The sequence below is a fragment of the Ochotona princeps genome, chromosome 5 (genome assembly GCF_030435755.1).
Source record: "Ochotona princeps isolate mOchPri1 chromosome 5, mOchPri1.hap1, whole genome shotgun sequence".
Taxonomy (NCBI): Eukaryota; Metazoa; Chordata; class Mammalia; order Lagomorpha; family Ochotonidae; genus Ochotona; species Ochotona princeps.
The window spans coordinates 107,801,892-107,822,151 of NC_080836.1; the positions used below are offsets into that span (position 1 = coordinate 107,801,892).

General features: G+C 61.9%; 1 protein-coding gene across 1 annotated transcript in view; it reads right to left on the bottom strand.

The window, feature by feature from the left end:
* Positions 1-19,759, bottom strand: part of KIF1A (kinesin family member 1A) — a 51,577-nt gene extending 31,818 nt beyond the window's left edge. The window contains exons 1-11 of the mRNA XM_036493344.2: positions 19,649-19,759; positions 11,396-11,544; positions 8,206-8,282; positions 7,334-7,513; positions 6,784-6,849; positions 6,157-6,335; positions 5,213-5,324; positions 3,961-4,038; positions 3,771-3,836; positions 3,509-3,526; positions 535-610 (exon numbers count right to left, since the gene is read on the bottom strand). Coding sequence (XP_036349237.2) covers positions 535-610; positions 3,509-3,526; positions 3,771-3,836; positions 3,961-4,038; positions 5,213-5,324; positions 6,157-6,335; positions 6,784-6,849; positions 7,334-7,513; positions 8,206-8,282; positions 11,396-11,501 — 958 coding nt within the window. The 5' untranslated portion in view covers positions 11,502-11,544; positions 19,649-19,759. The remainder of the gene's footprint in view (positions 1-534; positions 611-3,508; positions 3,527-3,770; positions 3,837-3,960; positions 4,039-5,212; positions 5,325-6,156; positions 6,336-6,783; positions 6,850-7,333; positions 7,514-8,205; positions 8,283-11,395; positions 11,545-19,648) is intronic.
* Positions 19,760-20,260: the final 501 nt, after the last annotated feature.

Genomic DNA, 20,260 nt, shown 5'->3' on the forward strand with positions numbered 1-20,260 from the left:
GGACACCCTGTCCTCTCAGAGGAGCCACTGCCTCCTGCTGGCCCAGCACTGCAGTTCAGGTAACCAGGCGACTGTGTACCACAGCCACACAGATGGAAGGCCAGAGACCCCTACTGCCCAGGACAGCCACCTCCCTGAGCATTGGCTCTCTGGCCAGCCATGCGGCCAGGGAGGCACAGGGTGATCAGGGATGGTGGGGGTCTCAGTTTGGCCCACAGCCCTGTGCAGGGACAGGAGAACTCGTCCACTCGGAAAAACCAGGCCCAGGAAGGGTGGCCCTAGTCCTGGGAGCTCCGCTGCCCGCCCCAGAACTCAGGCACAGCAGGCGTGCCCATGGCCCTGAGTACTGGTTCTCTAGACTTAGCTCTCCTCTTGTCAGACACAGGCCCAGGCCCTCACAAAAGACTGCATGCCTAACTACCCAGCATCTCCGGGTTCACCTCTGCCTGAGTCCAGAAGGGGCAGGAGACCCCCCGGCCCCCTTCCTATGGCACAGTATAACTGGGTTGGGGGCCGCGAGCCCGAGGGCCTCACCCAGGTTCTCCCGGAGCAGCCAGGTCAACACGGAGTCCCGGTATGGGATGAAGTCTGTCTTCTTTTTCTTCTTGTTCTGTGGAGGAGGAAACTCCAGGCTCAACCCTGTGGCTTCCGGAGGGGGGCCATGCGGGGTCTGCATGTGACTCCCCAAAGCCTGAGGCAGGGACATGGGCCAGTGGGGCAGCTCTGCAGGCCAGAGTCAGGGACACATAGCGCGTTCCTCAGGTGCTTCCCTGACCCATCCGCAGGATCTGGACCTGCAACTGGACCCAAGCCAGCTGCTATCTCCCGCCACCGTGTCCTCCCTCTCCTGTCAGAAGGATGCAACAGCGTCCGAGGAAGCCTCCCACGGTCACTCCAGATGTAGTCCCAGCCATGGCACAGCTGCTTGGCATGCCCATCAGGGATGCTCTGTGCCTGAACACGTGGCTCACTCACAGCTGGTGCGCAGGCACTGCCCAGCCATCCACCGGCTCATTCATCACTGGCTTAAGCATCTGCTCCATTCCTATTGTGGCCAGTAGGTGTGGCTGCCACCCCAGAACTCTCACCCACGAGGGGCACACAGATATCAAGGGCTGTGTCACCTCCTACTGTGCGCACATACCCACTGCCATGTCATACTCAGTGGGTCTCCCAGCAGCACAGCCACTGGCTTTTAGGGACCATGGGCTGGGAGATGCTGTGAGGAGGGTCTGGGACACTGTTAGACTTTCATGAACCGTGAATTAAGGGGGCCCAGCCCACAGAACCAATCCACAGCAACCACTGCCTGTCTCCCCTTTGGAAAGTGCCAAAAGAGAAGCTTACTTAGAGTCCGTCTTTGGACTGCTAGATTCCCAAGGGCCACCTCTCTGCCATAGGCTGCCTCCTACACGGTCCATCACAACCTCTGTCACCCTGTAGCCATCATTGGTCAGACCTACCACCTCCCAGACACCGCCCCGCTGTGCCTCCCTCAATCGGCCTCAGCCACCATCCATAGGACCATCACTCCTGGATCCAGGCGCTGTGCCTCACTCATTTCTCATCTTAGTTCCAGGGACTGGGACCACCTCCACCATTTCCTAAATGTCCTTGACAGCCGACCCAGAGAACACCCTCACACCTAGTTCTCACTAATCCTTTCACGTGCCCCTTCCAAGCCCCTTGAATTGACCCATGGATGCACAATTCCCTCCACGATTACCACCTCCAGACACCATTAACAATCCCTCAAGTTCTTCTACAATCTCATGCTTGCTACAAAACTCCCTACACATCACTTGGACTTTAACAAACCACATTACTCCTCACACTCCCCCAGGAATCCTCACACTCCCCCAGGAATCCTCACACTCCCCCAGGAATCCTCACACTCCCCCAGGAATCCTCACACTCCCCCAGGAATCCTCACACTCCCCCAGGAATCCTCACACTCCCCCAGGAATCCTCACACTCCCCCAGGAATCCTCACACTCCCTCAGGAATCCTCACACTCCCTTAGGAATCCTCACACTCCCCCAAGAATCCTCACACTCCATCAGGAATCCTCACACTCCATCAGGAATCCTCACACTCCATCAGGAATCCTCACACTCCCTCAGGAATCCTCACACTCCATCAGGAATCCTCACACTCCCCCAGGAATCCTCACACTCCATCAGGAATCCTCACACTCCCCCAGGAATCCTCACACTCTCCCAGGAATCCTCACACTCCATCAGGAATCCTCACACTCCCCCAGGAATCCTCACACTCTCCATCAGGAATCCTCACACTCTCCCAGGAATCCTCACACTCTCCCAGGAATCCTCACACTCTCCCAGGAATCCTCACTCTCCATCAGGAATCCTCACACTCCATCAGGAATCCTCACACTCCATCAGGAATCCTCACACTCCCCCAGGAATCCTCACACTCCATCAGGAATCCTCACACTCCCCCAGGAATCCTCACACTCCCCCAGGAATCCTCACACTCCATCAGGAATCCTCACTCTCCATCAGGAATCCTCACACTCTCCATCAGGAATCCTCACACTCCCCCAGGAATCCTCACACTCCCCCAGGAATCCTCACACTCCATCAGGATCCTCACACTCCCCCAGGAATCCTCACACTCCATCAGGAATCCTCACACTCCCCCAGGAATCCTCACACTCCATCAGGAATCCTCACACTCCATCAGGAATCCTCACACTCCATCAGGAAGCCTCATACCACTGCTCACACTAGTCGCATTGCTACTGCTTTTCCCCTACACCACTCCTCAGAGGGTTTCATGCCCTTAGACCCCACTGGCTCATCTCACAGCTCACCTTCTCACCGCTTCCCACACATCCTCACAGGCCCTACCACCGCGCAGTTTCTCACACATCCCTCACAATTTTTTCACTTCCACACACAGCTCCTGACTCAGTTCCCATGCTGGTTCACACCTACCCATGCAAGTCCTATCACACTTCACCTTATGACATTTCACAGTCTGTCACAGTTCCCCACCCTGTCTGTTACTCACACTTCCTCGCACAGCATTTCACAGCCCTACACAGCCCTACACAGCCATCGCCTCCCAGTGCCTCAGCCCTCCCAGGCCGCACCACCTGCGGGTCACTCACCTTCACGCTTCCCCACACAGCTCCCACACGTGTACGACACACCTCACTTGCTGCCCTCTGCTCACGCTCACTCCTTGCAGTCTGGTCTGGGGCTTGCACACCCTAACTCTCTTCCCCAGCTCCTCCGTGTTCCGCTCACCCGCAGGCGGTCCCCTCACAGCTGTTGTCTTCAAGGGATGTACCCCACTGTGCGATCCTGTCTTTATCAGTCTGTGTTGCTGTCTGCCTCCCCCACAGTGCAGGGTATCCCTGAGCCTGCCGTTCCCTCCAGCCAGGCTCCCATGCTGGCCAACTGAACAAATGAGGGCTCCCAGGGGAACAGCTGGGCTGAGGCCACCCTGGCCCAGGGATCAGCCCTCACAGGCAGCTCACCTTGTTGGGCCCGGAGTCCTGGAAGAGAAGACACAGGCAGTGTGAGGGCCACAGGAAGAGACACGTTCCCATTTTACAGGTGGGCAGTGGTAAGGACCTAACTCTCCATCCAACCTGTGACACTCCCACCCCAACTGCTGGGCTTTCTCTTGAACCCCAGCTCCCTTGCCAGAGTGTGGGCCTAGGAATGGGGTGGCAGGGTCTCAGAGTCTGGCGAGAGCAGGACAGGGAGGTAGCCCGGTCGTCCCCTCAGCCAGCTCACCATTTCCGCCAGGGCCGAGATGACCTTCCCCAGGGTGGTCAGCGACTTGTTGATGTTGGCCCCCTCCTGTGCAAGAGTTGGCCATGACATTAGCAGATCCCGCTTGGCCCTCTGCCCACTCTGCCCACCCTGAAGCAGGCCCGGCTCAGGCAGAGGGCAGGAGCAGGGAGGGGCCCGGGAGCAGCCCCACCTTGAGGCGCGTGCCCTTGGCTCCCGTGGAGTCAGCCCGCTCACTCCCGGCCAGGTCCACCAGGCTGATTTTGCTGACCTGAAACGGCAAACGCATCAAGTGCTGGGGTTGTCACCAAGTTTTACAGGATGCCTGGCCTCAGGGGCCATGTCCCTCCCTGGGGCCAGGGGCTTCTGGCCCCACAGACCTCTGGCAGCACCCTGGCACCCTGCTGAGCTACAGGGCTGAGCGGTGCCAAGCGCCTCCCCACCAGCTACAGACTCTTGCCCAGGTGGCCTCGCTTCCAGCCGCCAGGCACCACCCCCTGCTGCCACGAGTGTAACACTTATGACCAGTGGGACTGGAACGCAGCTCCACTGCCATTGCCTTGTGGGTGTGGCTCAGTGCCAGCTGAGCTCTGGCCAGGCTCCCTGCAACAGCTCCCTCAGCTTGGGCTGAGGGGCACATGCATCCCAGGAGGGTCCAGTGTGACTTCAGCCCCAGCCACTGAGGCCGCCGAGTGAGGCAGGACAAGCAGCGCAGCCTGGCTGGCCTCGGATCCAGCTTTGTTCAGCCACTGGCCTCGGGGCCCACAGCCTGCACAAGCCTACCCCCCTTGCCTCATAGGTAACGGGGTAGCACCAGGCGGAGGTGACTCAGAGCTAGAAAGGATCACACGAGCTCCCCAACTCTCTGCGGAGCCCAGGGTGGTGCCAACAGGAGCCCAGCCTCGGGGACAGGGGTTTTGAGAACCCCAGGAAAAAGGCCTGGGAGGCAGGAGCAGTGGGCATCATCCGACACGGGCAGCAAGAGGCCCGGCACCTCTTCCCGAAGCCACAGCTTGGATCCAGCAGAAGGGCCAGGAGACAAGGTCCCACCCAGGGCCCAGAGCCAGAGGATGCCGAGGCAGAGGGAAGGGCTCTGGGAGCAGGTGGGCCTGCACAGCTGCTGCTCACCCCTAGAGCTGGCATGCTCTAAGGGCTACCCAGGCCTGGCCACGCTTCATCCCATCCTTGGCCTGCAGGGCTGTGCTGGGCACAGCCCCTGGGACACCTGTGCAGTGACCCCACAGCCTCCACACAGGGTGGAAGGCAGGTGTCAGCTCCGCAGCCCCTCCAAGTGGCACCTCCCCTTTCTGAGATGCAGATCCTGGAAGGACCCAGCCGCACCGCAGGGTTAGCCTGTGGGCTGGCATTCTTATCTGGCCTGCCCTGACCGGCCATTCCTTACATGCCCACACCCTGCCCCTGACCCACGCCTCCTGGGCACTCACTTTCTCAGTAGTGATGTTGGTCTCAGCATCATGGCGCTTCTGCGTGAAAATGATGTTGAATACAGCGTGGGAGCGGCTGCTCGTCTCATTCATGTTCGTTGCTGCCACCGTCCTGCAAATATAAGCCCCACGTGGCTGCCCCTCGTCCAGGCCACAGGCACAAGTCACTGGGCCTTGGCGTCTCCGACTCCCAGGCTCCCTGCCCAGCCGGCAGTAACTGTGCCCCCAGAGTTCAGCCAAGACTGCACCACCCTCCTACTGTGATGTCCCAGCCCCCAGCCGTGCCTGGCTCACTGGGGGCGCTGATGCTGCCGAGGCCCCCAGGTAGTGCTGGCAGAACTGCAGCGCCCCCCAGAAGACAAGCAGCTCCTCTGCCTTCACTGTAGTAACCCAGGAGCCCAGCCCAGGAGATGACAGGGGTCAGCAGTGTGCGCTGCCTGACCTGCCAGGCCCCAGGAGTCTCTGCGGGACCCTGCCCTGCCTGCTTCAGGAGGCCGTGGCAAGGTTATGCTGAGGTCCGGTCCGGAAGGGCGCCCTCCTCCACCCTGGCAACAGGAAGGCCTTAGGTGGCAGAGAGGGGATGGTGGCTGCTGACAGCCAGTGCTGCCCCAACACCCCTGGAGGTCTAGCCACACAGCCCCATACAGTCTCCTGGTGCCCAGGCCGGGCAGGGTAGCCACCCCTCAGGACAAATAACCTAATCAAGGCAGTAAACAGAAGCTCTTGTACCAGCCAGGGTCAGGGGTCACAGAGCTGCAGGCCCCAAAGGAAGGAGGCAGAGGCCCCCCCAAAGGCCCACCCCAGACCTCTCTGGGACAGCCTCGGACACAAGAGCCCCTGGGGCGATACCAGAAGGACAGTGACCAATCCCTAAGGGCCAGGTCAGGGCAAGCAGGTTTCCCTAAAGAGGCTTGGGGCAGTGTGGGCCTCCTTCTCCCACACACCTGGCCTTGTTCCCAGAGTCCATGAGGTCCTGGATGTCATTGTAGGAGGTCACAGCCAGCTTGGACAGGTCCTCCACGTAAGGCCCCAGGAGCGGGTGCTCCCTCACACGCAGATTGCCCTTGTTCTTGGGGTTCAGAAGGTCACGGACTCGCTCACAGTAGATCTCCATGTAACTGACCTGAAGGGCCAAGAGCCTAATATCAGGGACCCTGGGCAGGGGACGCATGGGGACTAGGCCAGCAGGGACCCTGGGTGGGAAAGAGTGGAAGCTAGGCCAGCAGGGACCCCCAGAGTGGAGGATGTAGGGGTTAAGCCAGCAGGGACCCCTGGTAGGGGTACTCGGCCTCCTGCTGGATGGGGGAGCCCGGCAGAGGGTCCCCAGTGCAGGTGGGGCCACAGAAGCTGCCTGAGTGTGAGCAGCATGGGTGCCAGCCCCTCCCACCCATGCTGTCCTAGGACTTGCTCATGCCCCGCATGGTCACCCCAGGGCCACCTCAGCCACTGCACAGTCGGGCCAGGCTGCTCTGGGGCTCAACACTGGCCCGTGAACATGGGATGGCCCTTGGCTCCTGTGCTGGCATGGCCAGGGCCTGGGGGCTGAGCAGGTGAGGCAGGCAGAGTCCTACCTCCACGGAGTAGGACATGTTGTCATTGGTCGTGTCATTGATTCGGGAGAACAGGTCCTCACAGAGCTGCAGGAGGAGATTTGGTTAGCAGAGATGAGCAGTCTGGAAACGCGTACCGGGGGCTACCACTCACCAGCCCCTCCAATTCCAGCACCCATTCACCCTGCTCAGAGCCACCTAGGCCTGTGGGCAAGGAGCCCATGTCTTGTTGACTTGGGGTGAACCTGTCCCTCACCCCACAGAGCTGAGGCGTGGTCTCCCTTTCCCCAACCAGGCTGAGTCTTGGCCAGCTCAGAGCCAAAGACAGCCAGGGGCCAGGCTGGGGAGGACGGGACCTGAGATGTCTGCTCATCCCTGGTCCTGGGCCCATGTCCCTCCCAGTCCCCCCGAGAAGAGCTGCCCAGCCAGCAGCTCCGTCCCCCCAAGAAGAGCTGCCCAGCCAGCAGCTCAGTCTTGTGACCCAGGCCAGGCTCCTGTGAAGACCCGTTTGCACACATGCACCTCCCTGCTACCCATCTGCTATCCCTCGGCCCCCAGCCCAGTGCCATGCCTGTGGGATGATGCCCTGCTGGTCTTTCTCCTGCTTGCCCATCATGGTGTAGGATTTGCCGGCCCCTGTCTGCCCGTAGGCGAAGATGCACACATTGTAGCCCTCGAAGGCATGCTGTAGCATCTCCTCGCCAATGTCCCGGTACACCTGCTTCTGCGAGGCATAGTTGATGTCCTCTGGCTGGAGGGAGGACACAGCTCAGCCCACAGTGGCCACATGGGTCACAGGTCGGGGCTGATGAGCAGCTGGCTGGAACAGGTAGGACAGGGAGGAAGGGGGTTCCAGCAGAGGGAACACGTGTACAAAGGCCCAGAGACAAGAGCTCAAAGCCAAAGTCTGTTCAGGCTGACAGTGAGGACAGGGCAGTAGCAGTCAGGATCCATGGACCCAGTGGGCATCTGGACATGAGGGCAGCAAGGACAGCATGGTCAGGGCAGGAGTCTCCCTGGCAACAGGACATGTTGGACAGGGTGGGCCAAAGTAGGGTGCCCTGGGGGCTGCTCCGGGGGCCAGAGGGAACTTGGTGGGGACCGCATCCCTCCCAAACAGACAGAGGGCCTTAGCCGCAGGTAACAGAAAGCCCCCCAGATCACCAGGCCTGGCCCTGCTAAGACAGCTGCAGTAGACTCCTAAATTCAGTGACACTCCAGTGGGCTGTTTGCGCTGATAATGTTGGATGGGTGGCAAACAAAATGATCAATACTCCAGTAGACCTTGGCATCCCTGTTACAGGGACCATGGGGTCAGGGCCAGCAGAAGGGAGGGTCCCTGGCCCTGTTTCAGGGGCCATGGGGTCAGGGTGGGGGGCCTAGAGAGGGAGGGTTCCCAGCCCTGTTCCATGGACCAGAGGACAAGGAGAGGGAGCAGCTCACCGACGTGTGTGACCAGTAGGAGTAGTCGAAGCTGAAGCTCTTGGGTGTCTCCTTGGGCTGTTTGGGGTTAATGATGGCTGCAGGAGACACACAGCAGGTGATTAACACGAAGTCCACACCCCAGGGGCAGGGGTGGGGCCTTAGGGGTTCTGGCCCAGCTGGAGGAGACCCAGCTCTGAGCCCATAGTGGACCCATGGCCACACATGCTGTGACACCATGCGGGCCTGGAGTGCCCCTAGGGTCCCCTGGCTGAGTCCCCTGGGGCCGTGGAGAACACCAGAAAGGGTCCTGCTGCAGACACTGGGTCTGGGGTGTCCACCCTATCTCCTACTCCCCTCCCAGCCCTGCTGCTAATGCTCCTGCGCTGCATGTCTGTGCCCTGACCTTGGCCACCTGGACTCAGCCATGCTGCAGTGGCTACACGGCAACCCCAGTGCTACACGGCAGGGACCACAGCTCCCTCACCCACCAGGGACCACAGCTCCCTCACCCACCAGGGACCACAGCACCCACCCCTACCCAGCTAGGTGCCCCTTGTTCTGCTATGGCCTAGCTCTAAGGAACTGTCTTCCTCCTCCCCCTCCTCCCCCTCTCCTTCCTCCTCCTCCTCCTCCACTACCAAGCTCCAAGTCGAGAAATAGGTACCTCCCAGGGGACCCAGGAGCTCTCCTGTGAGGCTGAACTAGCCCCAGAGCCAGCCCTGCCACCAGCTTCCATCCCTGCCCAGCACTGCCAGGCCCCATACAAGCCCAGACCCAGCAGACAGCAGACCTTCAAGGACCATGTGCAGGGGACACAGGCACCTTGCCCAACGGGCTGCCTGCCCATCCCAGTGGCCCAGGTGGGTGGAAACTCCGAGGCTCTCCAGGCCAGATCACCCCTCTCCTGGCTCTCGCTTCCAAGAGCAAAGTGGGCCATCCTGGTCTGGGAGAACCGTGGCCCCAAGGAGCCCCATCACAGCACCAAATCTGGAGAGTAAAGTCCCATGTCTGCCCCACATAAAGGTGGGGTCTGCCTGGCCCTGGATAATTTACCCAGCCAATGTGAGCTTGGCAGCCTACAGGAGGCTCCCCGGGCACCAGCTGGGGAGGTGGGCTGTGTCTACCACCACCAGGGAAATAAGACCCCTCCCCAGTTGTGCCCTGAGTAGTGTCCCCAAAACCCACAGATTGAAGTCCCAACCCCTGCACCTCCAAGTGGGGCCTGTGTGGAGGTGGGGTCATTGCAGGTGTGTCCAGTGACTTTTCAAAAGGGCATGCGCAGACACACACCCAGAGAGGGCCATGAGAACTGGGGGTGGGGGAGCTACAAACTGAAGAGCAAGGGGCCCCTGGCCCAGCAGCCACTGGAGGGGGCCTGGGCTACTCCCATCCCTGCAGCCTGAGACAGCCAGTTCCCAGACCCCAGGTCCCAGGACCCAGACTCGTCACTTCCTGTGGTATGAGCCACACCTTCCAGGCACTCACCACTGCACTGGAGGGTGACATGCCTACCCTTGCCAGCCTGGTCCACTCCAGGCGCATCCCTAGACCCCTGTGGTGGCCAAGTTAGGATTAGGGTTAGCTCCGGGTCCTTCCCATTCCCAACCTGGCTTTGGAAGCCCTGGGGGGAGTCTAGGCCCCCACAGGCAGCCAGCAGGAAGGGACAGCTGACAGACCATCCCCACTGACCACCAGCACAGTCCTGTCTGCTGGCCACCCGGGAGGGGCGTCCTGAGCCCCATGGACCCAGTGGCAGCAGCCACAGAGCCCGAGCACAGAAGGGTCAGTGCCCTGGAAATGGCGATCACAGTGCGTCTTGAGCCCACACTGCCAACGCCTGTGTCTGGCAACCTCAACTCCTCGTCTCCCTGTACCATAGCCACAGCCGCTGACCAGCCTAATTCCCACCTTCAACTGTGGCCCCATTGGAGGCTCTGGTCCTGCTCCATGAAATCCTGGCACTGGGATCTGTTGACCCCAAAAGGTCCCCAGGCTCCCCCAGTGTGTAAGGGTCTCCCAGGGACAGGTGGTGTCCAAGGATGGGCCACGACTCTAGTCACAGTGTGGGCCATGGGGACTCCCCAGAATAGACCCAAAGGCCAGAACCCACTGGGCCACTGCCCCATCTCCACCTGTCATTTCAGATGGGGCCCTGAGCTCCAGAAGGGACCGCCTGCTCCTGGGTCACCAGAGCCAGGCCCCACCCTTGACCTGCCTGCCAACACCTCCACAGTTGGGAAAGGGACAGAAAGGCAGCAGCCTCAATGCCCTCATACCCGCATACCACCAGGACCCCTACACCCCCACACTGCCACACCCCACACAAACACGTCCCCTTGCCTTCCCAGGGCCTACTGAGGGGCAGGCTGCCCATAAGGGAGGTCGGAGACAGGCAGGAGCTAGACATTCAGGCTGGCTCTCCACTCCAGGGCCTGCCCCAATTGGGTCAAAGTCCAACAGAGAGAGAGAGACTGGCCCTGAGAGAGTGTGAGCACAGGTCAGGTGGAGGCCACCCCGCCTCCCATCTGCGGGATTCTGCCCACACCTGCCCTCAAGGTGCATGCTCTCTGATCTCTGGGACCTGCCACTCCCCCCCCGCCCTCCCCCACCAGGAGTTCCCCCTGATTCTCCCATTTCTGTCACTCCGGGCCCCCCACCTGAGACAGCAGTCAGAGTCAGGGGAACCAACCCCTCCAGGAACCAAAACAGGACAAAGCTACAGACCAGGGTCCTGGGGGTGTCCCACAGGAGAGGCTGGACCGGTGTCCCTGTCCGACAGCCATGACAGCACAGGGACACGTGGGAAAAGGCCCCATGTGAGGTGGGCAGGCTGGGTCGGTGGAGAGTGAAGGCCCCTCCCAACACTGTGGGGCCCAGCCCTGCGGAGCCCTCCCAGATGAGGGAATTTGTACTTATGGAGGTTCTGTATGGCAGCTGTGGGTCGCTCGCACCCCACATGGACAGGACTCCTGGGAGTCTAGGCTCACAGGGCCAGGTTGGCCAGTGAGAACCAGCAGGCCACCCAATGATCCTGCAGGTTGCCCGGTGTCCTCTCAGGCTGCCCAGCATCCCTGCAGGCCATCCAGTGACCCCACAGGCCACCCAATGATCCTACAGGTTGCTTGGTGTCCTCTCAGGCTGCCCAGTGTCCCCTCAGGCCACCTGGTGTCCCCAGAGGCTGCCAGGACCCTGCGCCACAGGTACTCACTGGTGGTGCTCCCGGTCATCTGAATGATGCACTTGGAGTCACGGCTCATTTCCCGGGAGTTGAAGGGGCGGACACGCACCGCCACCTTCACCGAGGCCCCAGCCATCCTTGCGGCCCTGGTCAGTCACTCCCAGAAGCAGTGGGGACACCTGCGAAAGAAGAGGAAGTAAGAGCAGACTTGGATACAGCTGAAACCACCCCTTCGCTCCCGTTGGACGACCTGTGGGGAAAGGGGCCATCCCCCAGGGCAAGGACCCCAGAGGCAGAGCAGGTAGACCCACGCCAGGGCTGTGTCAGGCCCCACGTCAAGCACCGAGTCACGGCAAAGCATCTGGACCATCTGAGGTGAAGCATGTTCCGGAAATGTCCTGTCCCCCTCCTTTTGGGCTGCTCCCTGGGAGCGAGGTGGTGGTGCAGCCTCCGCGTCAGCACAGACAGAAGGCGACATCTCCAGCAGTGTCGGGCTGCAGAGAGCCCGTGCAGCTGCAGGACAGGCAGCCCATGCGTCACGGTGAATCCGTATGCACTACAGTCAGGGCCTGACCCTAGCCGGCCACTGTGCCAGCTGGGTGACCAGGTCCCTCAGCTACAGATCAGCCAAGTGGCAGGGTCAGGGTCGATATCCTGAGAGAGCTTTGCTCTCAGAACCTGGGGTTTGGGGAAAAGCTGCAAAACACAACCACATTGAGCACAGAGTAGCTGTGGCATGGCCAGGTCTCTGTGGCAGACGGGCACATGCCCATGGGCACAGAGTGCAGGCCCACTCGAGGCCCTCAACTACTGCTCTCTGAGCAGACTCAGTGCCTGTTAGGAGGTGAGCCCTCCATCACTAGAGGCATCTAAGGGAGCAGAGATTAGACACGTCTCTGAAATCCACTGGCACTGCACTAGGACTCCTGCCGCGTGGCCCGCCAGCCCCCAAGGAGGAGCCCCATGCAGTGATGGGCCCGTGCCCCGTGCAGGAGCAGCCTCTGCCTGTAGACAGAGAAGGGAACACCCAAGTCCCAAACCCCACAGAGGGGCTGGACCCAGTCAGGGCTGCCAGCGTGACCCCCTTACGACAAAGCCTGCAGGCTCAGACCAAGAAAAGCCTGCAGGCTCAGACCAAGAAAAGCCTGCAGGCTCAGACCAAGAAAAGCCTGCAGGCTCAGACCAAGAAAAGCCTGCAGGCTCAGACCAAGAAAAGCCAGGCACCAACACAGGAGCAACCAGAGGGGGAAGGAAATACAGCTGAAAGAAGTAACCGGCTCAGCACTGCCCGATGCCATGACCTCCCCAGGGCCAGCTGTGCAACCTCAGCACAGCCCCGCTGCTGCCAGGCCCGACTGATTCTCAATGGCATCTGGTGGGAACAAAGATGACAGTAACCCAGCAGTCCCACATGATGCAAAGCCTGGGGCAGAGGCAAGGGGCCAGCACAGGGCAAGGGGCTGGTGGGGCCAGCACAGGGCAAGGGACCTGTGGAGACAGCACAGGGCAAGGGGACCAGTGGAAACAGTACATGGGCAAGGGGACCTGTGGAGACAGCACAGGGCAAGGGGACCAGTGGAGACAGCACAGGGCAAGGGGCCGGTGAGGCCAACACAGGGCAAGGGGCCGGTGGGGCCAGCACAGGCCAAGGGGCCGGTGGAGCCAGCACAGGGCAAGGGGCTGGTGGGGCCAGCACAGGGCAAGGGACCAGTGGGGCCAGCACAGGGCAAGGGGCCGGTGGGAGCTGACAGCATGTGCTGAGAAAGACGGGCTGGATGACTTCTATCCACTTTTATCCACCAGGAGGATTCAGAGCTGGGACTCGGTGTGCCCCAGCAGCAGGGGCAGGAGGGCCGGGCCGGGACAGCCCCCACCAGAGCAGGACAAAGCACTCACTGAGCCTGAAGGCCAGAGCTACTGAAGCCCAGACCCGGAGACGGAGCTGCCAGAACACTCGGCAGCCCTTCCTCCCTGGGCGATTGACATTCCAGGCACGGACACAGGGCTGGGAGTCTGGAATCTTCCCACACGGGAGCCGTTGCTGAGGGACGGACAAGCCCCTGGGGAGGCCGAGACCCGGGAGAAGTCGCTGTGACGCCAAGCAGAGCTGAGGCCCTGTGCTTCCTCCAACCTCCCATGGCCCAAGGATGGAGGCTTCTAAACACAGGCCAGCTCCAGCCTCAGGTTCCTCAGGCTTGTCTGCTGCTGAGTCCAAAGTCACAGGCATGAGGGCACGGGCACAGGGCTGCACAGGACCCAGGCTGCAAAGCTCACGTGACGTGACTGACACCGGGAGGAGATGAAAAAACAAGGAGAATCGCAGCACATGAAAATGATGAAAGTGACTCAAGCAGAAAATTCTCTAGCTGGAGGGGCTGGTGTAGTAGCTCAACAGCTCTGTAAAATCTGCCTGTCCAGGGCCCGGCGCGATAGCCTAGCAGCTAAAGTCCTCGCCTTGCATGCACCGGGATTCCTTATGGGTGCCGGTTCTAATCCCAGCGTCCCTGCTTCCCATCCAGCTCCTTGCTTGGGGCCTGGGAAAGTAGTCGAGGACGGCCCAAAGCCTTGGGACCCTGCACCCGCGTGGGAGACCCAGAAGAAACTCCTGGCTCCTGGCTTCGGATCAGCGCAGCTCTGGATGTTGCGTCTCTATATATGTGACTTTCCAATAAAGATAAATCTTACTTTAAAAAATTATCTGACTAGAAAACACAGCAACTGAAGTGAAGAATGGAATGGATGAGCCACTGCTGTGAACAAGCCAGGGTTAGGCCATCCAAGGTGGGAAGACACTGAAAAGCAGAGGAATCCGGAATGGGAAACATGGGGCAGACAGGAAGAGTGAAACGGCCAGAAACAGGAACCAGTGGGAGACCGAAATCGTCCCCACAAAGGGACGGTGTCCACAGGCAGGGTCTGTATGAGGGGGAGCATAGGACCCCAAGAACTGCCAGCACTCCCCATGCGAGGAGCAGGAGACTGCCTCTCCCTGACACGGCACCCCTGGCGGCCCGCGCTGCTGCACAGCCTGACGCCGCTTCAGCCTCCCCAGTGTGCTCACACACGGCCTGAAGGTGTCCTTTCTGACCTTGCCACAGACACTTCAGGAACAGCGAGCATGTGTCACCCCTCGGCTGAGGGCGAAGGGTGGGCAGGGGCTTCCACTCTGCTGCAACTTGCCCACCGCGCCACGGCAGCTAGGAATGCAGAACAGCACACACGCAGGCAGGGCAGGGCTCCATCGCTGTCAGAGCTGCAGGCAGGGAGGGACAGGAGGCTGGGGAGCCGCAGAACGGAGGTTGGGAGACCCAGGTCAGCACAGCACAGGGCCAAGGTGAACGGCGAGTGTCTCCGAGAATCCGAGGCCAAACCTCACAGGATGGTTTCACACACACCACCCACGTTTGAGTAGTCAGCCAGAACGCTGCTCCAGGGCTAGCACCCAAGCTCCCAGCAAAGGCAAGCACAGCCCCTGGCCGGAACGCCTCCCCTCGCCAGGCCCCCGCAACCCCGCCTAACAGGTCCGCCAATGCAAACCCAGGGAAACATCACCAGCGCAGGGATGAGTGGCGGCCCCTGGGAGCAGGAACCAAGGGCTAGAGAACAACCAAGACTAGGCAGCACCCGGTCCCCAGGGACGCCAGATCCGGAACCACTGGGAGCAGATGTGCATGTGGGCAGAGGCAGGCAGCAGTGGGGACCCGAGGAGGACCTCACGGAACAGAGGTAAAGCGCCAGCCGTCTGGGTCTTGGGGTGGGGCAAATAGATCTGCAGTTGCACTCAGAATCAACAGGACCCAGGACCCACCCACCGAGCGCCTGGACGGCCCCAATCGGCAGCGGTTGGAGGCAGCGGCAGTGAAGGAGGGGATCGGAGCAGAAGGACTGGAAGAATGCACACGGGGTGCACTGTGGTCCTGCAGAGCCGGTCCAGGTTGTGTGAGCCAGGCCCACTAGAGGCCAGGCAATGTCCAGTCCACACAACGAGGGACACTGGGACCCTAATGACCACAGCTGAGCTCTCTGGGCTCCTCTACCTGGAGGGCCAAGGCGACAAAGGGGCCTCATCTGCTGGAGGCCACCTGTCCCATGGGGGACGGGGAAGAGAGAGCTAGTGGCACACAAAGCCAATGTGCTCCAAGAGCAGACAACAGGCTGGTGCAACAATGGAAGCCATGGCTAGTGCACTGCCACAGGCTACAAGACGTGCCGCCACCCATGAGCAGAAACGGGACCCCACAGCAAGGGCGGAAAGACAGCAACAGCAACGTGGGTTCCCAGAACCCATTGCAGAAATTGATCCAACCATTTATAAACCTATTCCTGCTGCAGGAAAAAGGCAGGGGACTCAGACATTCGCCATTCATGCCAGTGAGTTCCATCACACACTTAGAGAGGAAGGGAGGGAGAGAGAGGGAGAGAGAGAGGAGCGGGCAGAGAGGGAGTGTGAGGAAAGCACAGAGAGAGAGGGAGAGAGAAACACTGCCCGACTCACTGCATCAAGTTAAAGAGGGAAAACACGACAAAGATGCTGGGCCAAGTCCACAGATGAAAACAGCAGAGCCCAAAATGGGAGCCAGAAAACCCAGGAACACAAGGACAAGGCCGGTCAGCGACCCAGCAGCGCCCAGGCAGCTCCACGCCGGCTGCCCAGGCCAGTGAGTGACCCCAGCAGCACCCACACACACTTGAAAGATCCCACGGGATAGCTGGGGTGCAGCAGAGCTCCTGGAGAATGGGGAGCAGCTCCACTCACCCACAGGCAGGGGCAGCAGGGCCCTTGGGAGCAGGGCTGCCTCAGCTGTGGAAACACAGGGACCCCAGCTGGGACCTGGGCAGGGGAGGGCGAAGGTCTGCATTAGTGATGTCATCGGCCCAGGCTCAGGACCCACTGCCCTGAATGGGAGACTGGGAGGCCCCAAGGGGCAGTGCTTGCCCTAGGACCCGAGGCCACCAGGGATGAGAACAGGGGAGCACTGGGCAGGGAGGGAGGATGGGCAGAGTCTGAGGAAGCCACAGAGGAGCCTCAGCTACGACTACTTCCCTGGGCATCCAAGGAGGCACCTAGGACTGTCCACCCAGAGAGTGACCCGTCAGCACCTGAGGGGCGGGCCTCATGGAGGAGGTGTTTACAGAGGCCAGGACACCCACGGTGGGGGGCAGGAGGAGAGGCAGGAAGGCAGACCCAGGGCCTCCATGCGCACAGGTGAGCATGTATACGAGGGTGGGCATGCGGGTGTGAGCTCCTGCACATGGATGTGTGTGCACATGCCACAGGAGCATCCTGCCCTTGTGAGTGTGTGTTCCCCCTGGCACATGTACAAGTGCCATGTGTTTGTGAGAACATGAGTGAGTGTGTGTGTTAGTGTATGTGAACGCAGGTGTGCAAGCCAAACACTGCCAGTGTAAGTGTGCATATGTCAGTACACAAGTACGTGCGGACAAGAGTGCATATACCTGAGTATGGGTCAGCATTCACGCGTGTGTGATCACAGGAGTGGGTGATCACATGAGTGTGTGATCAAAGGAGTGTGTGATCACAGGAGTGTGTGTTCATGAGCTTGTGTGATTATATGTGTGCATTCATGTGCGTGACTGTGTGTTTAGGAGTGTGCATGAGTGGCTGGGGTCCCCAAGCAGCATGGCTTAGAAGTGCAGAGGCAGGACCCCGGCCTATCTCCCCAGCTAGAGGAGTCCAGAGGCCAGGGTAGGGGCTGGCACACAGGGAGAGCCATGAGGGACGGTGAATCCCTGGACCGGCAGGAGCCTGGCATGAGCAACTAAGGCCAGCAGGAGGGCAGCCTCTCCACCAGGAGCCCACAGTGCTGCCTCACAACCACACTTCAGCTCCATCCCCACGCAGCCAGCCAGACCTGGGGTTGGGGCTGGCTAGAGGGCCAGCAGGTTTATCCTCAGCACTGCTGAGCTCACCCATGCCCTCCAGCTCTGCAGCTCAGGGGACCTTCTCTGGATCAGGCCAGGAGGCTGACTGGGCTCAGCAGTTACAGAGCAGCCGCTCTGTCCTGTAGGGCTCCAGCACCAGCCCCAGCCCCTCCCTGCCCAGGGCTCAGGGACCACACACAAGGCCCAAGAACCAAGTCCTCTCCTGAGAAGGCCTGGAGAGCAGAGGCCATCCAGTGCCAGGGCAGAACGGGGCGAGTCCTGGGGACCCAGCCTGCAGGGAGAGGCTGGGGCAGGCTGTGCTCTGCAAGGCGTGGGCATGGGGAGCAGCAGCTGACCTCTGCAGTTCTCACTGAGCACCAGTGTGGAATGCCCAGCCCGTCCTCCGGGGCCGGAAAACACTGGATGGGGTGAGACCAGGCAGGACCCCATGCAGAACAGCCTCATGTCTCCTCAGGGCTCCAGCTGCAGAGTGACCTCGGCCCCCAATGCCTGCCTGGTGGTGTCTGTCACTCCACCCCAGCTCCCAGCCACGCCTGGGTGTGGCTCTGGTTGTGCCAGGGCTCCAGGGCACAGCCCCCCCAGGCCACCACCACACCCAGCTCACCTGTCCTGGCTGCTCCGGCCTGGCCTCAGTCTCCCCCTACCCTCACCTGTCACCTACTCCCTCTGCCTTCTCCATGCCCAGGAGCAGAGGGCGCAGCAAGGGAGGCAGGAGGGACATGGCTCGACCATGCAGGAGCTCCAGCTGGGGGCCTGGAGAGCCACACCCAGGCCAGCCAGATGACCAGGTCCTCAGACTGGGACGATGGGCACCACTGGGTGGGCACTGGGGGCACAGGTCATTCTGCAGCTGCAGCCCTCAGAACAGTTGGGCTCTTGCTGTCCGGCCCAGCAGGAAGGGAGCTGTGGGCAACTTGCAGACCCGTAGACCCTTCCCCAGGGAACCTGACCCACAATGACCCTGGCTCTTCCACCCTGTGGCCACTTGCCCTCCTTCTCACCTACCACAGACCCCCCCCCCCCACTGTCCATCTGCTCCCCCTCTCCCTTGAGCCCAGGCCCTCCCAGACACAGCATCCAAAGGCCCCACAGCCAGTGGCCTCTCCCAGCCCCCTCTACCCGGCACAGGAAGCCTACCAATGAAGACGTCTGAATGATAGATACAAGGACAAACTCCAGGCTGGCCTGGCCCGAGCATCCTGCGGGCCCTGCACCTGCCCACCCACAGCCCCTGCACTGCCCGTGGCCAACCACACCTGCAAAATGGCCGCCGCAGGTGCAGCCCCCACCACCACCGATTCAACCAGGCCTGCACCCGCCTCCTGTGAGTCTCTGGGGTGCAGTGGGGCCACTACATGGCTACATAGCCCCGACCCCCGCAGGCTGTTAATCCTACCGATGTCGGCAACCGCTGCAGAGGCTGCCACCCGGAGAGGGGCCCTGAGCTCCAGGAAGAGCCCCTATTCCGAGGGCCGTGGGCGCGCCTCGGGTCCGCGCTTGAGACGTCGCGCCCGCGCCCAGCAGGCCCCATGACTTGGCATTCCCGCGTCCCCTCCCCCTTGGCGCTGCGGCCGGCGGGCCCCGCCCACCCGCGCCCCGCGACCCTCCCTCCCCTCCCACAGACAGCAGTCAACCCTGCCTGGAGGCGGGGTAGCAGGCGGCTGTCACGGGCAGGGCCGGGGTCTGCGCCGACAGCCACCCGTGCCGCTTGGATGCCGCGACCCCATAGCTCCTGCCCACTGCCTCCACGGGCCACACCTGTTACTGGGGCGCCGCTAGCCGAGTCTATGCTCGGGGACCTCCTGGGATGGGCCCTTCTGGAAGGGAGCTGGGGTCTCGTGGGGGAAGAGGCACCGCATGGGGTGGGGGACGGGAGCGCACCAAGTGGTACCCGGCCTCGCGCCGTAGCCCCGCCTGTTTTGCTCGGGCTCCAGCACCCACCCTCCCCCACCTCAGGGCCAAGCAGCCGCCTTGCCAACCAGGGTCCAGCAGCCCTGCCCCTCCTGAGGGCCGAGACGCGGTCCTCGCCTCTTCTCCAAACCCCTCCCTGCCTGCATCCCGGTGGGTGGTTCCGCTCAAAGGAAGATGCCCAGGTTCCACCCGCGGTGCGCGCCCTCGCCCCCCCCCGCCGGTCCCACCCGGCCCCAGGGTCCCTCCGCAGTGGAGGGACCGTCTCCCACGGCACTGCAGCGCTGCTGAGGAGGGCAGGCGCCGCTGAAAGGGCCCCATTGTTCTCCGTGAGGACGGAGAGGACGGAGGAAGGGAAGGGGCCGCCACAAAGACGCTGATGGGGGAGCAGATGCGGGATGAGGGATGCGGGCTGCAGGTGCAGCGAGCGTGCGAGGGCGCAAGGCTAGGGCCCAGGCGCGGCGGCCTTACCTCTTCGGCGTCACTGGCTGCGGCCCCGCATGAGCAGCGGCGAGGACGCGGGTCCCCAATTTGGAGCTGCGCCGCTGCCGGCTGCGCTCAGCCTCTGACGGCGGCGCCGCGTGACGGTCTGCGCGCCCCCGGCCCGGCCCGCCCCGCGCCCCTCCCGGCGCGCTGGTTGGCTGCGCGCGGTGGCCAAGCCGCAGCCGCCAGCTGGTTCGCCGCGGGGCCGGGGCCGGGGCCCGAGGGGGCTGGGGCAGGGCTGTGACATCAGCGCGACGCGGGCTCGGCGCAGAGGCAGGGACGGGCAGGGACCGAGGGCCGCATCGCTCCCGGGGGCGCCAGTCCCGCCCCGGACCCCTTTTCAGTGAAATTGTAAAATGCACCTGCTCCGCGGCTCAGAGACTCAGATGCCCGCGAAGGTCAGGGGCGGGACATGCCTGGGAAGAGTGGAGGTGGGTGGCTGACGCCGACCCTGTCTGGAACAGGTGCGGTTGGAGGTCGCGCCCGCACCCGCATCCCCTGCCCACCTCCCGCGCCCTATCTGTAGTCTTCGGAGCCTCCGCAGCCCAGCCCGCCGCGGCGCTGGGCACCCCTGCTGAGTCCCGGTGGTCCCCGCACTGC